The 24,911-nt window shown below is 50.4% G+C and overlaps 1 protein-coding gene across 1 annotated transcript; it reads left to right on the top strand.

The window, feature by feature from the left end:
• The first annotated feature begins 5,362 nt into the window (after positions 1-5,362).
• LOC138767450 (paraneoplastic antigen Ma2 homolog) lies at positions 5,363-6,778 on the top strand. Its single transcript, XM_069944953.1, has one exon. It carries the CDS (start codon positions 5,363-5,365, stop codon positions 6,776-6,778), a length of 1,416 nt encoding a protein of 471 aa, XP_069801054.1.
• The last annotated feature ends 18,133 nt before the right edge of the window (positions 6,779-24,911 follow it).

Below are 24,911 nucleotides of genomic sequence, written 5' to 3'. Positions count from 1 at the left end.
TCAAAATCTGACTACACAGTATAATCATATTTGAATCATATCTACAGGTGTATGAAAACACAATACAGTGAAGATTTCATGATGTGCTAATACCAGGAATAAAGCATACATGTGCACAACCCTAACTGTTCTACAAGTGACTGTACCTGAATAATAATGAAGCAGGTGCTGATCACGAGTGAATAAAAAAGAGAGAGATACACACACTCTACTGGGACCCTCCGTGTCTGAAAGCATGTGACAACGTCGTCCGCGGGTGACGTCACACGCCACAGGGGCGCGTAAGGAAGAGCCGCCCCTCACCCAATGGGTGTGGACAGGCAAAACGTACCGAGTGCGCCGGGCCGAGTTGGCACTGCGCAAGGGGGATATATACGGATCATTGGACCCTGACCCACAGCCAGGAGGACAAGGTATAAATATCTGTTCACCTTTCAAGTGCCATATGGGACAATGTCGTCCGCACACCGTACAGGTAGCTTTGTCGTACCGTGAGATCCTGTGTCTGCCAAATTGCCAATTTTCTTAGCTCAGGTTGCTATGGTCTACAAAGGGCTGTGCCCCATAGGTGTATATTATTTTTCCTATATGTTTTTTTCCCCCAACATATTACAGGTTATTAGTTAATAACGGTATTAGGTCCAGCTAGCGGATCCCCCTGTATTGGTTTAGCTATTGCCGATTTGTTATTTTACCCCCCCCCCCCAATAGGACGTGGTTGGTCGTCAACCATTAGTCATGAGCAATCCTTGGTTGTGATACTAGTTAGTTTGCCGTCTCTATTTTGGCTGTTTCTGCTATCTTTTTCTTCTTCTGTCTTTTCTTTGCCAATGCGGTCCTCTGCCTGGTTAACACATCTTCTTACTTAGAATTCCTGATGACTTGACAAAGTTTGCCCAAGGACATATCATTCTCTGTAGTGACATAATTGTGGCTTTGCTAGATACTTTATCAGGCCGCTCGTCATTGTCGTACAATAAGCTGAACAGGATATGTAGGGCCCTCCATGCCATGCAACTGTCCGATACATGGAGACTCCATGATTCTTCCTACTACTCCCATGTACATAATCTCTACAGCCATATGTCAGGAACCGGACAGCAGGACAAGACAAGACAGTGAGCCCTAAGCTCAGCCCCGCCCACTGTCCTCTACCTACTTGCCACAATCTGCCCTAAACTGGCTAGGTGGGACACAAATACAAGACAGACAGACAAAACACAATGAAAAATAGTAAACAGTCCGGGTCACAACAATCGGGCAGCAAAAGTACAAAATCACAATCCTATAAACGTAGTCAAAGTCCAGGCAATATAGTCAAGGGCAGGCGGAAAGCAAGGAATAAGGCAAAGATCAGGGATAGCAAAAACACAGAAGATACAAGCGGACAGAGACAAGTCAATAACCAGCAATAAGTGCACAGACTGAGGTTTGTTATATAGGAGGCCAGGGCTCTGATCCAGAACATAATTGGACCATCCCCCTGATCTCCAAGCACAGACAGCTGAGAACAAAACAGATCCACTGGTAGGATGACCTGTCAGTCACAGCAGAACCAGAACACAGATTAACCCTGACATGGCCAGACAGAACTCAGCAGGTGAAGTCGGGTGTGTCTCCCAAAGAGAGCAAATAAACCAGTGTTCAGACACAGCAAAACAAAACACAGAACAGAATAAGAGAATATCAGCGCCTTCTCGGCCGAAGAGCACGAGCAGAGGGGCGCATAACGCTCCGCAATGATACCATCCTGACAGTACCCCCCCTTTTACAAGGGGCCTCAGGACCCTCACAGGACTCAACTTAGAAGATTGCCATCTGACTCCCATTCATCAGAAGAAGAGTCCATGGCATGGAGAACAGGCTTACTGACAGGACGAGCAGAAGAACATGATAAATTGGCATCAGATACAGGCAAATCAGTTACAGTAGAACTAGCAATGTTTATTTCGCCGGAGGGTACCTGTGCGCCCAAGTGACCTTCCTGGGAGTCACCTGGACGCCGATGATCTGGGTGCAGGTTTTCTTGCCGCTTGGGACGCTTGTGGCAGAAACTGATGTAATGGCCACTGTCACCACAGTAATAACACAGACAGTTGTGTCTCCGGTGTTCTCGCCTAGTCCTGGCGTCCAATTGTCCCAGCTGCATGGGCTCGTCCTCAGGAATATCAGGGATAACAACAGAGTGTTTGACAGAACAGGGGACAGGTCTTAGAAGGGGCAGAGTCTACTCTCTCCCTATGTCTGTCACGGAGTCTACGGTCTATGCGGATAGCCAGATTCATGGCCTGCTTAAGGGTGGAAGGTTCTGGATGCCCTGTCCAGGCATCCTTAATGCCATTAGACAACCCCTGCCTAAATTTGCATCTAAGTGCCGGGTCATTCCATCCGAAAGGGCAAGGGCAGCCGGCAAGCAAGGGAGGTCAAGGAATAAGGCAAAGATCAGGGATAGCAAAAACACAGAAGATACAAGCGGGCAGAGACTAAGTCAATAACCAGCAATAAGTGCACAGACTGAGGTTAGTTATACAGGAGGCCAGGGCTCTGGTCCAGAACGTAATTGGACCATCCCCCTGATCTCCAAGCACAGACAGCTGAGAACAAAACAGATCCACTGGCAGGAAGACCTGTCAGTCACAGCAGAACCAGAACACAGATTAACCCTGACATAACCAGACAGAACTCAGCAGGTGAAGTCGGGTGTGTCTCCCAAAGAGAGCAAATAAACCAGTGTTCAGACACAGCAAAACAAAACACAGAACAGAATAAGAGAATATCAGCGCCTTCTCGGCCGAACAGCGCGAGCAGAGGGGAGCATAATGCTCCGCAGAGATACCATCCTGTCACCATATTGATTATATCTTTACAAGCCACCATATTCTCCCTTGTGTAGTGTCCTCATCCATAGGAAATATAGTACATTCTGACCATGCTCCAGTTCATTGCATTATATTTTTTCCAGCAGATGCCCTGCATGTTTTCATGTGGAGACTGTATGAATATCTGGGGACCAATACAGTCTGTTTAGCTATCAATCACTTTAAAGGGAACCATTCACCCCGTGGCCCCCGTTAGAAACAGACAAACAGTTACATAAAGGTCAATATACTTACCATATCGCTCCCGGTCCCGTCCCGGATCTCGTTGTTGACACGGAGAAATCGCCGATTCTTCTTCTCCCGCCCATTATGGTAATGAGCTGAGATGAGTCCAACGTCCATAGGAAACGACGGACGAGTCCAACTTATTCATGAGGTCCTCTTCTCGTCGCCGCCCATCCACGCCTCCTGGAACTTGATTGACGTCTTCAGTCTTCAGTCTCCTCACGAATTCCCGCGCAGGCACCGTTGCGAAGGTCTCGTCATCTCTTCTGCGCCTGCGCGGTAAACAGGATACGTGCTCGTGACGTTCCTGTGTACCGCGCATGCGCGAAGTCCAACACGTCACTTCAGCTCTGACAATCGGCGCACGCGCAGTAAACATTGAAGCTGTGGAGCGGCTTCAATTGTGAACTGCGCATGCGCCGAAAACGACCGTCACGGCGCCTGCGCGGGATCCGGCGAGAAGAAAGAAGACGAGGAGGAAGAAGACCCGGCGTCAATCAAGTGTCGGAGGCGGGGAGAAGGCTGGACTTCGGGCCGGCGGCGCTCATTACCATAATGGGCGCGAGAAGAAGAATCGGCGATTTCTCCGTGTCAACAACGAGATCCGGGACGGGACCGGGAGCGATATGGTAAGTATATTGACCTTTATGTAACTGTTTGTCTGTTTCTAACGGGGGCCACGGGGTGAATGGTTCCCTTTAATACTGATGACCCTGCTGATCACCCCACATTCCCCGAATGCAGTGGGAAGCACTAAAATGTGTGTTGAGGGAAATATTTATTAAGCATGGAGCACAGCTAAAAAAGAAGCTGCAGTTAAATTGAAGTAGTTGCTTACGGAGCTGCACAAACCGGAAATTAAGCATAGGGTTTCCTCATACGGGCAGCCCTTAGGTCCTTCATTTCTTTCACCCTACACTCACATTTCATAGAAATTAAGTTCTTTCCTGACAGCATTCAAATCGGTGTGGAAATCAAGAAGAGAGTCCAGTGGTCCCTCTCAAATGCAAACCACATCATCGATAAATCAATGCCAGGACCTTGCATAGCATTGAAAGTTCATATGTGTGTAACCCCTGGAGAGGATTTAGGGAGAACAGCAGGTGCAGCTTATAAGAGAGGCACACAAACTACATTTCCCATCTCTCCCTGGGACAGTGAGCTGAGGGGAGCAGGAAGTGATGCTGCGCTGGGAGGAAGAGGGGAAAAGACAGAGAGAGACAGTGCATGGTGGGCAGCATGGTCTGAGGAGAGGAGACCACCTCCTGTGCTGTGTCTGAGGAGAGGAGACCCCCTCCTGTGCTGGCTGTGTCAGAGGTAACAGAGAGAGACCTGACAGCTAAGAGAGGAAGGACTGAGCCCAGACAGGACCCCCCAGCTCCTGTGTGTCCAGTGAGGAGGATCCTGCCCCCCACTCCCTCTGTGAGATCCTTCCTAAATGCTGCTGCTCCATGTTGGAAACCTGGACTGAGCCTGGGGTGTAGATCAGCAGCAAAAGAGTGAGTAACCCTTTGTGTCCTGGCTGGTGAAGCTGTGGCTGGACAGTGACAATTAAAGAATCACAGCTTAGACCTTGTTGGAATCTGTTCTGTTCACAAGAGCTGTGACCTGGTGGATTGTTCAAGTTGCAACTCCTTTGTTATTAAGTGCACCAACAACTTCTAAAGCGCGCCAACGTCCGCGGCAACTGGGCCCCAGCGTATAGACATTTATCTTACTATATGGCTGCAGCCTCACTTTTTACATATAGTTAGTGTGGATGTATGTGCCGGCTTGGTGTGCAGTGACTGTGTGTGATGAGAGTCACCTCCTAGAGTCTAAATTGTCAGAGTGCTCACACTAGTCACCCTGTTTACCAAACAACCCCCCTTCCTGCTGCTGAAGTGTTTCACTTTCAGGGGGAGAGTTCTGTGTTGCCACATTTATTTTTATATCATATCCATTCCCTGTTTATTCATACCCCATTGTCAAGCCCAGTATTGATTTTACCAAGCATTAAATTGGTTCCTGTTTCCATGTTACTTCTCTCTGTGAGTATATCACTTATAGTGTATTGAGTGTGTACCGAGCTAGGTGGGGGTTTCCTGAGTCAACCCCTGGCAGAAGAGTGACAACCTCCTGCATACCAAGCAAGCTCTTGTCAAGACTCAGGTGGAGGCACTGCGCTGAGTGAGAAGGTGAAACAAACCAAAAAACCCCTCCTTACACTGGAAGCTCCATTAGGGGGTGTTACATTGGAGGCACTGCTGAGATCGAACATGGCTGAGAAAGCCCAGTCAAGTACAGCTGCCACAGACTTTATTACTGCAAAAGATGTGTTAACATGGTGTATAGAAACTAATACAACAATAGAACATAGCTTTGCCATCGATGGAGAGCTTAATGGCGCTTCAGATGATGATATATTACGAATAGCAAGCAGACTGCAGGAAGTTATCCAACCCAGAGTTGTTGATCGTCGTAGTACCAGTAGAAGTGTAATCTCTACAGCTCTTATCACAACTGAGAGGTTATTGGAGAGAGCGTACTTCCCTGCCATTATTGCTGTTCCACAAGAATATGGTGGACGATGGAGGATTGTCTGGCCACTGGAGCCCACCGCAGAAGGCATACCTCCAGTGCTGAGCCCACAGCGGAGAGGGTCTGGTAGATGCTTGTCCCCCACTCCTCCTCAAGTCACGGCTGAAGAAACTCCCACTACTAATGTGCTGGTTGCCGCCATGGAGAGACTAGTGGGTCAGTTTGCAAAAATGAACCCAGAAGGAAATTACAGGCGGTTGAGGACATTCTCCGGCTTAGTACCCACCCCAGCTGGGGAAGAGGGATATGAAACTTGGAGGGATGTTGCTTTGCAGTACTTGGAAGAATGGCAGTGCTCTGATGCAGTAAAGAGGCAAAGGATAGTAGAAAGCCTGGAAGGACCAGCAATGGAAATAGTGCAAGCTGCTTGGCGAGGTAAACCCCAAGTGACATCTCAGGACTACATGACTGCTCTTGAAGATGCTTTTGGGTCACCTGAGGATGCCACTGACCTCCTCTACAAGCTTCGGATCACCTATCAAGAGGCAGGGGAAAAGATGTCTGATTACCTTTATAGGTTGGACAAGCTGATCTACAGAGTAGTGTCCAAAGGGGGGCTTGACTGTAAGGAAGTGGACAACTGCCGTCTTGATCAAATGCTCCGGGGTGCTTTGACTAATGATCCGATTGCTCAGAGGCTGAGATGCACTGACCGGGACAAGATTCCACTCTCTTTCAATCAGCTGCTTAAGCAAGTTCGGCAAGAAGAAGCTACTTTAATGGCCAGAGAGCAAACAGTGAAAAAAGTAGCAGCCATTGCTCCCAAGCCTCAATTAAGTCAACGTGAAGAAGAGTTGTTAAAAATTGTTGAGAAACAAGGGGAGCAGATTGCTCAGCTCTTAAATGTTCATACAAAAGACGTTGAGCGGTTGAAGCAGGCTACCCACAAGGTCTCTGAGAGACAACTAAGTCCCCAACAGAGGGCTAGCAGTAGCTCTACCAGACGTGGAGATAAGAATCCAGAGGGATGCTTTGTGTGCAGAAGTTTTGATCACATGGCTTGTCACTGCTCTATGAAGTGGTCTTCCAAGAGGTCACCCTCCCCCCTCACAAAGAAAAATTATCAGTCAAAAAACGGGGAAGGGGGTCAGTAGAGTGCAGTACTGACCCCCATTTAGTCACCCAGGTTTGCTCAGCCACTCCAGAAGTCCATAATCACAGACTACTCCCAGGAGGCCTAATGGGACCTGCTCCCCATGTCCCGGCCTATATCAATGGACACCCGTGCACAGTCTTGCTGGATAGTGGGTCTCAGGTCTCCATTATATTTGAGAAATGGTACCAAAGATATCTGCCTGATGTGCCACTGCAACCACTATCTGGATTAGTTGTCTGGGGACTCAGCGAGCAAAGCTACCCCTATCGGGGATATGTAACAGTCTCCCTTCGGTTCCCTCAAGCCATAGTGGGAGTGGAGAAAGAAATACCCATTGTGGCCTTGGTGTGCCCTGAAGCAGAAGCTGATTCAAAAGAGATACCAATCATAGTGGGGACCAATGCCAACATCTTCCGTACCCTAGCACAGTGGTGCCGAGAAGTTGGGGGAGAGAATTACTCACAGACCCTTACGATCCACCCGATCTGCTTGGAAGCATATGTAAAGAAAGAGAAAGAAGAAAAGAAGGAGCTTTGTGCTGAATGTTTTGACTCATGCTTCGAAGGCAGCAATTTGAAGACAGAAGAGCGTAAATTGGTGATACAAGGAATGATGGAAAGAGCGGCTGCCTTTTCCTTAGGGGATTGGGATCTTGGATTGGCTCGAGGAGTACAGCATCACATTAGGCTGACAGATGAGAAGCCTTTCCGTGAGAGGTCACGAAGATTAGCCCCTGCAGATTTTGAAGATGTCCGACGGCACCTGTATGGCTTACTAGGGACAGGAGTAATCATAGAGTCTAACAGTCCCTATGCTTCACCTATTGTAATAGCGAGAAAGAAAAATGGAGATATTCGAATGTGCGTGGACTACCGCACTTTGAACAGCCGTACTGTTCCTGATCAATACACTGTACCCAGAATTGACGAAGCATTAGACTGTCTTCAGGGGAGCCAGTGGTTTTCTGTGTTGGATCTGCGGAGTGGTTATTACCAGATCCCCATGAGTGAGGAAGATCAAGAAAAAACAGCCTTTATCTGCCCCATCGGCTTCTACCAGTTCCAGAGAATGCCTCAGGGAGTCTCCAGTGCTCCAGCAACATTCCAGAGATGTATGGACAAGGTGGTGGGAGATATGAACTTCCGTGAAGTTTTGGTCTACCTAGATGATTTGATCATATTTGGGCGTTCACTTGAAGAACATAACCAGAGACTGTTTAAGGTACTTGATCGTCTGATGAACAATGGGCTGAAGCTGTCGTTGGAAAAGTGCCGACTTTGTCAGACTTCTGTTAAGTATGTTGCACACATTGTGAGTCGAGATGGGATTTCTACTGACCCAGCTAAAGTGGAAGTGGTAGTCAACTGGCCCAGGCCCACCAAGCTTGGGGAGCTTCGGTCCTTCTTGGGATTTTGTGGATATTATCGGAGATTTGTACCACAGTACTCAAAGGTTGCCAAGCCTTTAACAGCCCTCACTCAAGGGTATCCCCCTGCACGTGGCCAAGCAAAATCAAAGAAATCAGAAAGAAAAACATACTTCCGAGTCAGTGAACCTTTTGGAGAAAGGTGGACCCCGGCGTGTGAAGAAGCGTTCAAGAAGCTAAAAGCCTGTTTAACACAAGCTCCTGTGCTAGCCTATGTGGATCCCAGTCGGCCCTATGTGCTACATGTAGATGCTTCATTTGAGGGACTAGGAGCAGTATTGTACCAAGATTATGAAGGCACTCTACACCCAGTTTATTACGTCAGCAGAGGATTGACTCCCAGTGAATGCAACTACCCAGTCCACAAATTGGAATTTCTGGCGCTAAAGTGGGCAGTATTGGACAAACTGCATGACTACCTTTATGGTGTCCACTTTGAAGTTCACACTGACAACAACCCTCTGACCTATGTAAGGACTACAGCCAAACTTGATGCAACAGGGCACAGGTGGCTTGCTGCTTTGGCAATATATGACTTCAGCTTGAAGTATCGTCCTGGCAGCACGAATGTAGATGCCGACGCCTTATCTCGCTTGCCTGGCCAACCTCCAGGATCTCAAGAAGACGCTTGGATTGAAGTTCCTGCCCCAGAGGTTAAGGCTATGTGTCACTTTCAGACTGCCAAGACTGTTCCAGCGCAAGGCTGTGTTCATTTTTTGGGAGCTCCAGAGGAAGCCCTTCCCCCCATGTTTTGTCATTTGACCAGGGTCAAGACTGATTCCCTACCGCAGCTGACACGGGATCAGATTGAGAAGGCACAACAAGAGGACCCTTCTGTAGGGGTGGTGCGTTGGTCAGTGAAACGGGGATTGAGGCCAGAACGAAGTGCTCTCAAGACAGAAGAATCAATGCTGCTTGCTCGTCAGATAGAGTCCTTAGTTGTGAGAAAAGGACTGCTATATCGGAAGTCTCCACGTAAACAAGGAAAAGTTCCTCAACAGCTGGTGTTACCCACTCAATTCAGAGAACTGGCCTTAAGGGCTTTGCATGACGATCATGGGCACTTGGGCATAGAAAAGACAACTAGTCTCATTACTGATCGATTCTACTGGCCGAAAATGGAGGCTGACATCGAGAGGTATTGCAAGCATTGTGAGCGGTGCATAATGAGGTAAACTCTGCCCACTCGATCAGCTCCCCTTGTCAATCTTACCAGTGATGGCCCACTCGAGTTGGTGTGTATCTACTTCCTGTCCATTGAACCGGATGAAGGAAAAGTGAGCAACGTACTAGTGGTTACTGATCATTTCACCCGATATGCTCAAGCATACCCCACTAAAGATCAAAGAGCTACTACGGTAGCCAAGACTCTGTGGGAGAAATTCTTTGTGCATTACGGGCTGCCAGCACGCATCCACTCTGATCAAGGAAGAGACTTTGAGAGTCGGCTGATTCGAGAGTTATGTGAAATATGTGGAATCAAAAAGTCCAGAACAACTCCTTTTCATCCTCAGGGGGACCCACAGCCTGAAAGGTTTAATCGCACCCTACTCAATATGCTGGGTACTCTGGACCAGCGAAAGAAAGGGCAGTGGAGCCGGCATATAAGTCAGCTGGTCCACGCCTACAACTGCACCAAGAATGAGTCCACAGGATACTCTCCTTATTTCCTCATGTTTGGCAGAGAGGCCAGACTTCCTGTAGATGTCTGCTTTGGGGTGTCTACTGATCAGACATCAGGAAGGACATACCTTAGGTATGTGTCACAACTGAGAGAAGAGTTGAAGAGCGCTTACCAGCTGGCTGAACAGGCCTCAAATCGCTCAGGCCAAAGGAACAAAGCTCGGTATGATAGAAGAGTTCGAGAGCACATTTTGCAGCCTGGAGACAGAGTCCTCATTCAACAATTGGGTCTGCATGGGAAACACAAATTAGCTGATCGATGGCGCTCAGAACCCTTTATTGTAGTGGAGAAATTGTCAGGCATCCCTGCTTATCGAGTGAAACCAGAGCGAAATAAAGGGACTACCAAGACTTACCACCGCCAGCATCTGTTACCTATTGGAGAAAATGTCTGTTCCAGAAGTCCTGTGATTGAGGAAGTACGGGGTAAAGCTAAGCCTCCAAGAAGGAGTAATCGGCTGTGTCAACCAGTCAGCCCGGTGATAAACCCTGAGGACAGTGAAAGTGAGTCTACTGATGACTGGGGACTGGATTACAGCTGGGTCGATGGCCCTTCTACTGTTGTGGAAGATGCTGAAGATTGGTCACCAGATGGGGATGAACCAATGGAATACTCCTCTGACTGCTCCCATCTTACATTGGGGGAGACTGTGGAAGAAAGGTTGCCTGATGAAGAAGCCAATGAAGTAGAACTTGACCCACAGCACGAAGTCCAAGAGTCAGGGGTGGAGGAAGGGACCCCCACAGTACACACTCGCCCCAAGAGAGATATTAGACCCCCCATGATGCTAACTTATGATGATATGGGTCATGCTATCGAGGTCCCTAGAATTACATCATTACACTCAAATAGCATAGGGTCCAACTGCAACCATGTGTGGCGTGGCAGTGATTGGTTGGGGTGTGCCTGAGTGTAGAGTTGGTCAGGATGCTTTAACTCTATTTCACTTTTCAGGTGGTGAGCCAACTTTTAGTGCTTCTGCATTCACGCTGGCTCCCCAGGGGGAGGATGTAACCCCTGGAGAGGATTTAGGGAGAACAGCAGGTGCAGCTTATAAGAGAGGCACACAAACTACATTTCCCATCTCTCCCTGTAACAGTGAGCTGAGGGGAGCAGGAAGTGATGCTGCGCTGGGAGGAAGAGGGGAAAAGACAGAGAGAGACAGTGCATGGTGGGCAGCATGGTCTGAGGAGAGGAGACCACCTCCTGTGCTGGCTGTGTCAGGGGTAACAGAGAGAGACCTGACAGCTAAGAGAGGAAGGACTGAGCCCAGACAGGACCCCCCAGCTCCTGTGTGTCCAGTGAGGAGGATCCTGCCCCCCACTCCCTCTGTGAGATCCTTCCTAAATGCTGCTGCTCCATGTTGGAAACCTGGACTGAGCCTGGTGTGTAGATCAGCAGCAAAAGAGTGAGTAACCCTTTGTGTCCTGGCTGGTGAAGCTGTGGCTGGACAGTGACAATTAAAGAATCACAGCTTAGACCTTGTTGGAATCTGTTCTGTTCACAAGAGCTGTGACCTGGTGGATTGTTCAAGTTGCAACTCCTTTGTTATTAAGTGCACCAACAACTTCTAAAGCGCGCCAACGTCCGCGGCAACTGGGCCCCAGCGTATAGACATTTATCTTACTATATGGCTGCAGCCTCACTTATTACATATAGTCAGTGTGGATGTATGTGCCGGCTTGGTGTGCAGTGACTGTGTGTGATGAGAGTCACCTCCTAGAGTCTAAATTGTCAGAGTGCTCACACTAGTCACCCTGTTTACCAAACAACCCCCCTTCCTGCTGCTGAAGTGTTTCACTTTCAGGGGGAGAGTTCTGTGTTGCCACATTTATTTTTATATCATATCCATTCCCTGTTTATTCATACCCCATTGTCAAGCCCAGTATTGATTTTACCAAGCATTAAATTGGTTCCTGTTTCCATGTTACTTCTCTCTGTGAGTATATCACTTATAGTGTATTGAGTGTGTACCGAGCTAGGTGGGGGTTTCCTGAGTCAACCCCTGGCAGAAGAGTGACAACCTCCTGCATACCAAGCAAGCTCTTGTCAAGACTCAGGTGGAGGCACTGCGCTGAGTGAGAAGGTGAAACAAACCAAAAACCCCCTCCTTACACTGGAAGCTCCATTAGGGGGTGTTACATGTGAATACACAAATTTCTCTAAAAAAAAATGCCATGTACGTGTTTGCATATGTGGGGCACATTGGGCCCCATTGCCATCGCTGGACATAAAAAGAGTTACCAACCAGAAAATAGTTTTCTCACAGAACCAAATTCAACATCTCAAGAAAAGAAATCTCACAGCACAGAAGTATAATTAGACTGAGCTAGTAGGTTCTTGACTGCCCCAATACCTTTTACGGTTGAAGTGGAGAAACAGGACACAAAGATTTTTCAAAAAAAATCACCTGTGTCTAGTAAAAATTATTTTATTTGTCTGGTAAGCAGGTTAAGTGCTTTTTCCAAAACAATAGAGGTGACGATTGGGGGATTGTCCAATCCTGTGTGTACTTTGAGCAACATATACATAATGGGTGTAATGTGTATTTTATTAATGAGGTACTCTGCCATAGCAGACTCTATAACCCCTGCTTTGGTGTACTTCTTAACAATCACATGTATTTTTCACGCACATTATTGAATGGATCACGAGGGATATGTGTTCCCATCTGAAAGCTGCCAATATACCTCTCTTACATTCATGTCCAAGTTCATTACAACAATAGACACCCCTTATTCACAGCTTTGATAATGCAACTCTTTTCATCAAGCAGAGATTTAAGGGCAGTAAAAACTTCTTTGGAAAAATTTCCTTGAATCTGGTATAAACCCCTCTCCTAGTTCCTTTTAAATTGTTTATTTTGGAAAAAAAAAAGGTTTTCATTTGAAACGTGTCAAAGTGCTCAAAAGGACTAAAGGACAGTCCCTTCTCCAAGACCTTAATCTGGGCTGGTGTTAATGTCACAGAAGAAATATTTTATTACTAGTGACTGATTCCTACCTGGGATCAGGTCATCCTTCCAGTGGATGTTCCATGGGTGCCTGTGCCCCCCTCTGCAGGTTTTTCTATTGGTTGCTCCAAGAAAAAGGAAGCTGGTCTTGGGAAGATTGGCGCTCGCCTTTGGAGCTTGATGGGAACCCCCGCCTCTTCTCCTGGTGAAACCTCTAGCACGGATTGGAGGAATCTTGCCATCTGTATACACGATGGTTGTTGTAGTCCTCAAGATCACGTAAGTACTTTTGTGCTTTCAGTCCTGAGCCCTGCTGTGTTCCTGCTGCCTGTGGTTCCAGCCATGAGTCCTGCTGTGTTCCTGCCTGCGATACTCCAGCTGCACGTCACCTGACGTCGTTAGCAAGCCTAGCCAGGGGTAGCGGCCTGAGTGTCGCCTGCCACAGCATGTCCGACCCGCCTTCTGGCGGGCACTGGTAAAAACCAGCGGCTCCTTAAAGCCATTGCTAATGGTAGTACAGCGTATCCACGACTCTAGTTGTTACAGTAGGCACTAACCATGGATCCTGGCATGGTGCCTGACATCTGTGACATCTGTAGAGATTGTATGCTGCCTTACAGAAGCATGCGTTAGCACAACAGGCTACTCCACTTTCAACGCCAGTGACGTCCCCTCTTGGTCCAAACCAGACCGCAAGACGTGCCGAGGATTTGTCACCCAGTGCGCTATTGCACATTGAGCTTCTGGCCAACCAGTTCACCACCGAGCACTCTAAGATGGCATTCATCATCAGCCTCTTGGAAGGGAAGGCCCTGGCCAGGGCAACACCATTGTGGGACAGAGACGATCTGGTTACTGCTAACCTCCAGGCTTTCCTGAGTTTTGGTGTGTGTTCGAGGAACCTTCCCGAGCGTCTTCTGCAGAGACCGCTTTCCTCAACTAGCGACAGGGGAACTCGTCTGTGGGCGATTATGCCATTCAGTTCCAGCACGCTGGCGGGTAAACTGGATTGGAACAACGCTGCCCTAGTTGCCACCTTCAAGAAGGGCCTCTCTAGCTGTGTGGAGGACCTGTTGTCCAGCTGAGACCTCCTGACCTCCCTAAATGACCTGATCCATCTGGCCACTTGGATCGGTGTCCGATTCTCCGAGAGGGAGGAGGTTCTCCGAGAGGGAGGAGGTACTCCGAGAGGGAGGAGGAGGTTCAACAAGATGGCAAGCTGAACCGTTCTCACTGCACCTTCCAGGTGGCACCGGCTTTCCAGAAGCCAGCGTCCAAGGAGCTTATGCAGGTGGAGAAAGTTTGGTTGACACCAGAGCAGAGAACTCGTCATTAGGAGGAGAACCTGTGCATATATTTTTTCCAGCCCCCACCACTTCTGCCTGAACTGTCCTGCCGGTTGGAGAGGCCTCGCTAGGTGTAAATGCATCCTCTTATTTATTTTTTTGTATCCTCTCCACGTTTGTTGTTGACAGTTACTATCTCGGCTCCTTCAGGACAGCGGTTCCAGGACACTTGCCTTCCTTGACTCCGGTTCTGCTGGCAAAAGTGGCAACTTCCAGTGATTCCACTCACCAGACCACTGTCAATCTCCTCTGTCACTGGCAAGCCGCTCTGTGAGATTGCCCTATTCCAGATTAAACCGGTTACTCTTCAAGTGGGAGCGCTGCATACTGAAAAGATTGCCCTATACGTACTGCCTCGTTCCTCCTCGGCAACATTGTTGGGCCTTCCTTGGCTGCAGCTTAATGCCCCCGACCTAGACTGGAAGACCGGGGAAATCTTGTCTTGGGGTCCGGATTGTCATAGCTCGCTGTCTGAAGTCCCCTCAGTTCCTGCCTCCTTCATCTTCACTAGACTCCTCCAATCTATTTACTGGCCTACCTGCTAAATACCAGGATTTGGCGGATGTATTCTCTGAGACGTAAGTTGACATTCTACCACTGCATCGGTCATACGATTGCCTCATTGATCTTCTTCTGGGTGCTACGCCCCCTCGTGGTAGAATCTGCTTTCGGTCAAAGAGACTGATGCCATGGCCGCTTACATTGAGGAGAACCTGCAGGATGGCTTTATTGGTAAGTCCACCTCTCCAGCCGGTGCAGGATTCTTGTTTGTCCAAAAGAAGGATGGGTCACTCCGTCCTTGAATCGATTACAGGGGGCTTAAAAAAGTGACTGTAAAGAATCGCTACCCCTTGCCTCTGATTTCAGAGTTATTCGATCATCTCTGGGGAGCCTGAATCTTCACTTAGCTGGATCTAGCTAGGATAGCCTACAATTTGATCAGGATCTGAGAGAGCGACGAATGGACCACCACCTTCAACACCAGAGATGGGCACTTTGAGTATCCAGGCATGCCTTTTGGCAATGCCCTAGTGTTCTTCCAGAAGTTTATCAATTACATATTCCGGGACCTTCTCTATGTCTGCGTCATTGTGTACTTGGACGACATCCTGATCTACTCTCCTAATCTGTAGACCCATCCGATGCAGGTACGCCAAGTGCTGTGACGCTTAAGGGCCAACTGTCTATATGCCAAGTTGAAGAAATGTTTATTCCAGCAATCCAGTCTTCCATTCCTTCAGTACATCGTTTTGGACCATGGTCTGCAGATGGATCCAGCAAAGCTATTGGCAACACTTCAGTGGCCACGAGAACTATTATCGGCAGTTTATTCACCACTTCTCCACCTTGGTGGTGGAGATAGTGGGCCTTACTAAAAAAGGGGCGCAGATCCCAGGCTATGGTTGACTGAGGCTGAGCAAGCCATTTCCAAGTTGAAATCTGTCTTTGCTTTTGCGCCTATCCTGTCTCGTCCAGATCCAGCCAGGCCATTCTTCTTGGAAGTGGACACTTCCTCAGTTGGCACTGGAGCTGTAGGATTTCTCGGGGAAGACTAAAACCTGTGGCTTATTTTCCAAGACCTTCTCCCCTGCTTAGCGTAAATACACCATTGGGGATCAAGAGCTTCTAGCTATCAAGTTGGGTTTAGAGGAATGGCACCATGTCTTGGAAGGAGAAAAACATCCAATTACCATCTACACAGATCACAAAAATCTCCTCTACCTTCAAACTGCGCAACATCTCAATCTTAGACAAGCCAGGTGGTTACTCTTCTTCTCCAGGTTGAACTTTGTCATTCATTTCCATCCGACAGAGAAGAACACTAAGGCCAACACCCTCTCACGAGCATCTGATGTCCTGAGGCAAGAAGATGCGCCTTGTCATATTATTCCACCTGAGCATCTGATTCCTGTGGCTACCTCCATACCTCAGAGGGTTCCTCCCAGCAATACCCAAGTATGCCCTGCGCTTCAAAAGAGGATAATGAAGTGGGGTCATGCTTCCCTGGTCGCTGGTCATCATGGTATTCAAAAGACAGGGCAGTTGATTTCCTGACTTTACTGATGACAAGGTCTCTATAAAGATGTCAAGGACTATATGGCTTCTTGTACCACCTGTGCCCAAAACAAGGTTTCCCATTTAAGACCTGCCGGTTTGCTTTAGCCCTTGCCCATCCTAGATCATCCATTGCCATGGACTTTATCACTGACCTTCCTCCATCTACAGGCAACACAGTCATCTGGGTAGTTACAGACAGGTCCCATCTGCCCTCCGCTCCCTGTCTGGCCAACTTATTGCACTTATTGACTGCATGGGTTTCCTCGACATAACGTTTCGAATAGGGGTCCTAAATTTGTCTCAAGATCTTAAGACCATTTGGGAACAGACGCACCAATCCCTGATAATAGCAACCAGTTAGATAAAGTCTTAGGGCCCTATTCCACGGAGCGATAATCGCTCAATTATCGCTCTGTGGAATAGAGACAACGATCAGCCGATGATCGTCGTCATCAGCTGATCGTTGATATAGGTTAGTCATTGTCATTGGCTGTATCCCAGTTTTCCAGGCATTCCTTACGATGTATCCACCCGCTGCACGGAGGGACCAGGCAGCAGAAGTCAGCCGCCGAGATTTCTGATTCATACGAACAAGAAATCCGGCTGAATCACTCATCTGTAGTTAGGACCTATATCTGTCGGGCACTGACGGTGCACCGCTACGTTGAATAGCGGTGCGCAGCCGGCGACTGATGATATACATTACCTATGCAGGGTGCAGGGCTCCTCTTCTCCTGCTTCTCTTGGGTCCCACACGCTCCTCCAGCATCAGGGCGGCCTGTCTCAGCTCAGGCCACTCAGCTAATCACTCAGGCCACTTAGCCAATCACTGGCCGCCCTGAGCGCGCGGGACCCAGGAGAAGCAGGGGAAGAGGAGCCCTGCACCATGCATAGGTAATGTATACTAGTTAAGCTAGGGCTGCAAGAACATCGGTAACGATGTCCCTGCAGCCCTTGTTTAACCATAATCAGGCCTTGTAATAGGCCCAGTAAACGAACGCCGATCTAGCAGCTCGGCGCTCGTTTATCGGGCCTATCGGCCCGTGGAATACCACCCTGAGGCAGACAAGAAGAGAAGACCTGCTGTGACCTTTACTCCCAGTGACAAGGTTTTTTAGATGCCTGTACTTAGCGGACAGCCAGACCTTGTCACTGGGAGTAAAGGTCACAGCAGGTCTTCTCTTCTTGTCTGCCTCAGGGTGGTATTCCACGGGCCGATAGGCCCGATAAACGAGCGCCGAGCTGCTAGATCGGCGCTCGTTTATCGGGCCTATCGGCCCCTGGAATACCACCCTGAGGCAGACAAGAAGAGAAGACCTGCTGTGACCTTTACTCCCAGTGACAAGGTCTGGCTGTCCGCTAAGTACAGGCATCTAAAAATCCTAAACTACAATTTGGGTCCACGGTTCCTCGTACAATTCACGGTACTAAAGCCCATCCACCTAGTCGCTTATAAGCTCCGCTTGCCTATGCGGATCCCAAACACATTTCATGTCTCTCTCCTAAAGCCCAAGGTCCGGGGGGCGTGGCTTAGCGATGGCGCGGTGAGGTCGCACTTCGGTGGAGCTCCGGGCCGCGCGACACAGACACAGCTGCATAACTCCTTCCTTCACCTCATACCTGATGCCGGTCAGGCGGGGAAAGCCTGCAGGAACCCCGAACCCACCGGTGACGAGATCCACGTCGGGCACCCCCCGCATTGAGAGGTTTCTGCAGCCGTCCTCCTCCTCACGACCCGGCCCGCGGCCCTGCAACATGGCTACGGCCCGTCTGCAGCCACTTCCGCCTAGGGACCGACGCGAGGCCACAGACTCCGCGCAGGGGACAACTTCCACCGCAGATCGGGGTGTTCCTATGGAGGAGCAGGAGCCCACGGACTGGCCCTCCGCACATGGAGCCGCCTCACCGGTGAGCCCGCAGGCGCAAGGTACTGTCCCACAATCGGAGTTCCAGCTCCTCAGGGAACTTATTCAGGCACTCCCGACTAAAAGGGACTTAGATGCTGTGGTGGCCAGGATTGAGGCCGCCCAACAACAAGCTTTGGAGGCGGTCAGGGCGGACGTAGAGGGGCTGGCGGCCCGCACGACAGCTACAGAGGATGCAGCCGCCATTTTGTCCGACAGGGTGGGCACGCTAGAGCAAGAGATGGCGCGCTCTCGCGCACACACGCAGAGGCTAACCCTCCTCCTAGATGATCAGGAGAACCGGGGACGCAGGAACAATGTGCGCATTAAAGGCCTGTCCGAGAACCACCCACAGGATGACTTGCTCCGTCGGGTGACTGAAATTTTTAATAGAGCGACAAACAGACCGCTGGACTCGACCTACCACATAGATAGAGTGCACAGGGTGGCGCGGCTCTCCTCCCGTGACAATCCGGCACCGAGAGACATCCTCTGTCGCCTCCACAACTATGTGGACAAGGAAGCCCTGATGCTCGCAGTGCGCAATTCAGAGACGGTTCAGTATGAGGGAGAGACAATCCGTCTGTTCCCTGACGTCTCCATACGCACCTTACATATGAGACGTCTCCTCCGCCCACTTCTGCTTGCCATTAAAGATGCGGGAGCATCATACAGGTGGGGACACCCACTGCATGTGCTGGTCCGGCGGGGTACGGACATCTTCCCCCTGAGAAGATATGAGGACTTGCCGCAACTCTTCAGCTTCCTAGGGATCTCCCCAGTAGAGGTACCCGACTGGCTGTCGGTGGATTTGCCGGACCCGGTCGCACCACCTCGCCGTCGTGGATCGCGAGCACACATCATCTCGGATCGATCCACATCCCCCCCTCGGCCCATGGGAGAAGATCTGTCTGGGAGGTTCCCGATGGAAGCCTGATCTGAGCCCTGCGTACCCATCTCAGCACCTACTCATCTCAGCACATCATCGGAGGGGATGCGGTGGTTTACGCTTTCCCTCAGGACCGTATATTCACACAGGTTTACCTGTACTGTCGCATGTCTCTGGGGACTCTGGGGGGGGGGGGGAGGGGTTGATGGAGCGACGCCTCCAGCTGCAAGTTATGGTTTTCTGACTGACTCCTGTGTTCTGCGGCTGTGACTGGGGGGCGTCTCGAGGAAAGGGGAGATCTAAGGCGCTTCATGTGGCCCCCATTACACATGTTTCCCTGATGTGTGCCTGCTGTCTCCAGTGGTGGCCGACTGTGGCACTACCTTAGCAGTTGGTTTGCCTGGTGCCGCCCCCCTCTTCCCTCCCTGCTCCCTCCCCTCCTTCCTACTCCCCCTTCCTCTCCCTCCCCCCCTTCCCTCTCCCTTCCCCCTTTCCTCTCCCTTCCCCCTCCTCTTCCTCCCTCCCCTTTTCCTCTTCCCTCCCCCCCTCCCTTTCCCTTCCCCCCCCCCCTTTTCCCTCCCCCCCCCCTTTTTTCCCTCCCCTCCTTTCCTCCCCCCCCTCCCCTTCTACCCCTGCTCCCCCGCCCCCCCTCCTCCGTTTGCCCTACCCGTGTTGTGCCACATTCACGCTAATCTTACTGTTGGAATTAGGGGTTCCTGTGGCCCCCTCCGTTTTGCAGGTTCCTATTTAAAGTTCTGGAAGGAAAGTTAAAGTTTGTGCCCTGGGATCCTCACTCGCGCTGTGCCCTACTGTGGGGTATGGGGCGGTGAGCTCTCAGTGAATCCTTTAAGCTGTGTTGCCGGCCTGGGGGTCCCCCCGCCCCTGGTTTTCCACGTCTCCATCTTTCTTTGCCCCTCCTCCTGGAGCGGTGTTTCTATTCTAAGCATCTGTGTGCTTTTTCTCTTACTCTATCTGCCTACCCTTCTTCCCCTGACCCCTTCTTCTGGTTGCTAGCCGTCTAGGGTCTTCTTCTCTATTACCTACTAACCGTTCTCTGTCCCCCCCCCTTCCCCATCTTCCCTCCTCCTCCACCTTTAGTCCCCCCCTGTCCCCTCCCTCCCCACTGTCCTTCCCTTCCCCAGACACCCAGATGGCGGCCCGCTCACAGACATCCCTAAAGGTGGGCTCCCTGAACGTCAAGGGCCTACACGATTGCGGGAAGCGCTCTATCATGTTAAATCTATTTAAGAAACAGGGCCTACATGTTGCTTTTGTACAGGAGACTCACATGCTGACTTCTCACAAATTCACACTGTCTAACTCTTGGTTTCCTCATGTCTATCACAGCTTCTCTCCCATCCCCAAGGCTAAAGGAACGAGCATCTTAATTTCCAGGTCGCTGCCGTGGGAGCTGGTTGACTCACGCTGTGATGAGGAGGGGAGAATGATGTTGGTGAAAGGTAGGATCGCATCTCAGATGTTCACCTTTGCCTCTCTCTACCTCCCCAATGCGGGTCAGGCTTGGGCCCTCGCCTCTTACCTAGACAGGGTAGACGAATTTGCAGAAGGGGTCCTGGTCGTCGGTGGGGACATCAACCTGGCCCTCGACCCCACGGTAGATACCTCCAGAGGCTCCTCCCATATTAATCGTGCAACACTACGGAGAGTAGGCTCTCTACTGCATGACCACCAACAAGTTGACACATGGAGACTGACCCACCCACGAGACAGAGACTACTCTTTCTATTCCCCGGTCCATGACATGTTCTCTAGATTGGACTATCTGTTCCTGAAGCACCGTGACATGACCCTACTGACTGATGCGACTATAGATACCATTACGTTCTCCGACCACGCCTTGATTACGTTATCCATCTCCCTTCCCGAACCATACCCCACACAATGGCAGTGGGTACTGAACTCCACGCTGATTCAGGACGTAGCGGTCCTTGCGGACCTCAAACAGTCCTTAGAGGAATACTTCCACCTGAATCCCCCCGACGAGACTTCTCCCATGACGGTATGGGAGGCGCATAAATGTGTGGCCAGAGGTGTGCTCATAAAACACGGAACACGCCTAAAAAAAGACAAAGCCGCCAAAACTAAACGCCTCCTAGACCAACTTCGGGACATAGAGCTCGTGCACAAATCCTCCCCCTCTGACGTCACCAAAACTCAATTGCTACAGACCAGAGACGCCTTGCGTTCCCATCTCATAGACAGGGCCAAAGCACAACTCACTAAATGCCGTAGGCATTTTTATGAATTCGGGAATAAATGTGGTAGGACTCTGGCAAGGGCACTCCGTTCTCAGCGGTCTAAGGGCCCTATTCCACGGGACGATTATCGTTCAGATTATCGTTAAATCGTTCGAATCTGAACGATAATCGTTCGGTTGAAATGCAGTTAACGATTAACGACCGAACGAGAAATCGTTGATCTTTTAATAAGACCTGGACCTATTTTTATCGTTGCTCGTTCGCAAATCGTTCGCATTGAATAAGACATCGTTCGGTCGTTCTCAATAGATACGAACGCAATAGCGAATAAATAGCGAAGAGAAACGATCGCAATTACGATCATAAGTAACGATTATCGTTCCATGGAAATGAGTGAACGTTTTCAGGTCTTTCGCAATAGCGGTCGTTTGAGATCGTTAATCGTTAACGATTATCCAAACGATAATCGTCCCGTGGAATAGGGCCCTAAGACATATGTCCCCCATATCATGACACCCACTCAGACCAGGGAGCACCTCCCGGCGGGCATTGCAAGGACATTCAGGGACTTCTATGCCACCCTGTATAATGCGGACATCTCCAACCCCCTCACCCAATCCCCCTCTTTCCGTACCCGGGTCCGAAACTATATTGCGGATTCGGGCCTTCCCAGTCTCACGGAGGAAATTATAGCCTCCCTAGAAGCCCCGATTTCTGAACAAGAATTCAAAGCTGCCGTCAAGGACTCTAAGACGGGCAAAGCCCCGGGCCCTGATGGCCTCACTCTGCCATACTACAAACAGTTGGAACAGATCCTCACCCCTCACTTCCTCTCGGCCTACAACTCCTTAGCACAGGGATTGTCTCCTCCTAGAGATAGTACTCGGGCCACGGTAGTTGTCATTCCCAAGGAAGGTAAAGACCACTCCCAATGCGCCAGCTACCGCCCGATCTCGCTCCTGAATGTGGATCTGAAGCTCTTTGCAAAAATTTTGGCGACCCGACTGGTGGTGCACTTAGACAATATCATTCACCCGGACCAATCAGGCTTCATGCCCGGCCGTGAGGCCCGCGATAACACCCTGCGCACAGTTGACCTGGTCCATAGAGCTCTAGTCTCCCGCACTCCGTTGATGTTGTTATCCACCGACGCGGAAAAGGCTTTTGACCGGGTCAACTGGGCGTTCATGGAGGAAACATTAAGAGCTCTGGGCCTAGGCTCAAATTTCCTAACCTGGGTCTTGTCATTGTACTCCAACCCTTCAGCCAAGGTCCGGGTGAATGGTATCCTTTCCGAGAGCTTCACGATCCACAACGGGACCAGACAGGGCTGTCCCCTATCCCCATTAATTTTTGTACTCACCCTTGAGCCCCTCATGCGTAACATCCGGGCCAATGGGGATATTGAGGGGATCCGCGTTGGGGGCACCACTCATAAGGTGGCCGCCTACGCGGATGACCTACTCTTTTTTATCTCCTCCCCGAGAATTACATTGCCAGTCTTGATGAGAGAATTGGAGGTTTACTCCTCCTTGTCTAACTTCAAGATCAACTATTCCAAATCGGAGGCACTTAACATCTCCCTCCCAACGGAGGTGGTGTCCTCCATCCAACCCTCCTTTGGCTTTCGCTGGGCCACGAGGTCCATCAAATACTTGGGTATTGTACTATCTGCCTCTCTCCAGGACCTATACACTCTCAACTACCCACCTCTCTTAGCCCAGATCCAATCCTGCTGTTCCGAATGGAGCAAGGGGACGTTCACATGGTTTGGTAGATGCGCCATATTTAAGATGACGCTCCTGCCAAAGTTGCTGTATGTTTTCCAATGCCTGCCAATTGGGGTCCCTAAATCCTTCTTTAAAGCAATGACATCCATTCAGCTGAAATTCATCTGGGGAGCAAAACCTGCCCGCATAAAAAGGACAATCTTGTGTAGACGGAAGGAGTGTGGAGGAGTGTCCTTGCCAGACATCTACATGTACTACCTGGCTTCCCACCTGACCAGAGTGATTGACTGGACTAGGCACGCCAAGACAAAACCCTGGGTCGCCATAGAACAGGCTTCGACGGACATTCCCCTAAGTTGTGTACCATGGCTCCCTAGAGAGGCATGTCAAGCTCTCTACCCGCACCCCACGATCGGCCCGACATTTAAGGCCTGTGGACACCCCACGGTCCGAGACAGGTTCATACCAAGGGGCTCCTTGATGACGCCGGTCCTTGGTAACCCGGATTTTGTGCCGAGCCTTTCAGACCCGGTCTTTCGGAGGTGGATATCCCTAAGGGTCTTTAGGGTGAAACATCTCTCCTCGGGTTCCTCTTGGCTTACTGCGGAGGCTCTGAGGTCCAACTCTGACACCCCGCCCCTGGGAATGTGGAGGACTTTACAGCTTACTCACTATCTTAGGTCCCTCCCGCCGCCGTCCCAATTCTCTACCACAATGACTTACTTCGAGACCCTCTGTGATGGCTCTGACACACTGCGACACTCTCTCTCCCTGATTTACTCCGATTTGGTGTCCCCACCTGACCAGGACCCCCCCCCTTATCTGGTGAGATGGGAGGAGGACCTGAATCTGAACTTGACCTCGACCCAAAGGACCAATATCCTGACGCTCGCACATAAGAGCTCGGTGAGCTCGCGTCTCCAAGAGGCAGGGTACAAGATCCTGACGCGCTGGTACCAGGTTCCGGTAAAATTACACGCGATCTGGCCTGAGTCTGACCCGCTCTGTTGGAGGTGCCGAGACTCTCAGGGTACGTTCCTGCACATCTTCTGGTCCTGCCCCTTACTATCCAATTTCTGGAATCGGGTGATTGAGACCTCGAGACGTGTAACGGGAGCCTCCGTGGAATTCGCCCCTGCTCTCTTCCTCCTACATCACAGCGGGATGGCAATACAGACATACAGGCGATCTCTGCTGCGCTTTCTGGTCATGGCTGCCAGGGCGTGTGTGCCTCTGTTCTGGAAACGCTCGATTCCTCCCCCTGTGTCGCTGTGGGTAACCAAAGTTAATGAATTGATGAGGATGGAGGATCTGACGTCCTCCCTGCACAACTCCAACTCCCGCTTCACGAAGACATGGTTCGCCTGGATGGAGTTTCAGACCACTCCCGAATATGCTACCCTCCTGGCTGGGGACACTGCCCCTTCACCAATGTAGAGGTAGCCGTGGGTTGCTCTGGAAGTTGCCATCTGGGTCCTGACCCCCTCCCCCCCCCCCCTCCCCCTCCTCTAATACCCCCCGCCCCTCTCACCTGGTCCTCCTCTCTCTCCCTCCTGCATTCTCTCCTACCTAACCCCTTTCTCTGTACTCGATGTCTCGTGGGCGCCTTACCCATGGGACCTCTTTTTCTTCTTTCTCTGGGAAAGCAGCGGAGCCGGGTGTGGGCCCACCCCTGGGATGGCCTTCCCGCTTGCCCTCTCATGTGTACCACCGACTATGATCATAGCTTTGTGCAGCATCCCGTTACACTCCCCGTTGCACCGTGAGTACACGATATACAGCGCTCCCATTGGTACGTACGCCACGTTTGTGGGGGTGTCCCTATGCCATCCCTGGGGGATACGGCCCCACTTCTGGCTCTTATCTGCAAGAAAATTGTGTTTTGCCTTTTTTATTGTTGTGTATCTTATTTTATTGTCTTG

This window comes from Dendropsophus ebraccatus, chromosome 11 (assembly GCF_027789765.1).
Source record: "Dendropsophus ebraccatus isolate aDenEbr1 chromosome 11, aDenEbr1.pat, whole genome shotgun sequence".
Taxonomy (NCBI): domain Eukaryota; kingdom Metazoa; phylum Chordata; class Amphibia; order Anura; family Hylidae; genus Dendropsophus; species Dendropsophus ebraccatus.
Note: the sequence above shows the minus strand (reverse complement) of the source record. Positions and strands in the feature narration are given on the sequence as shown.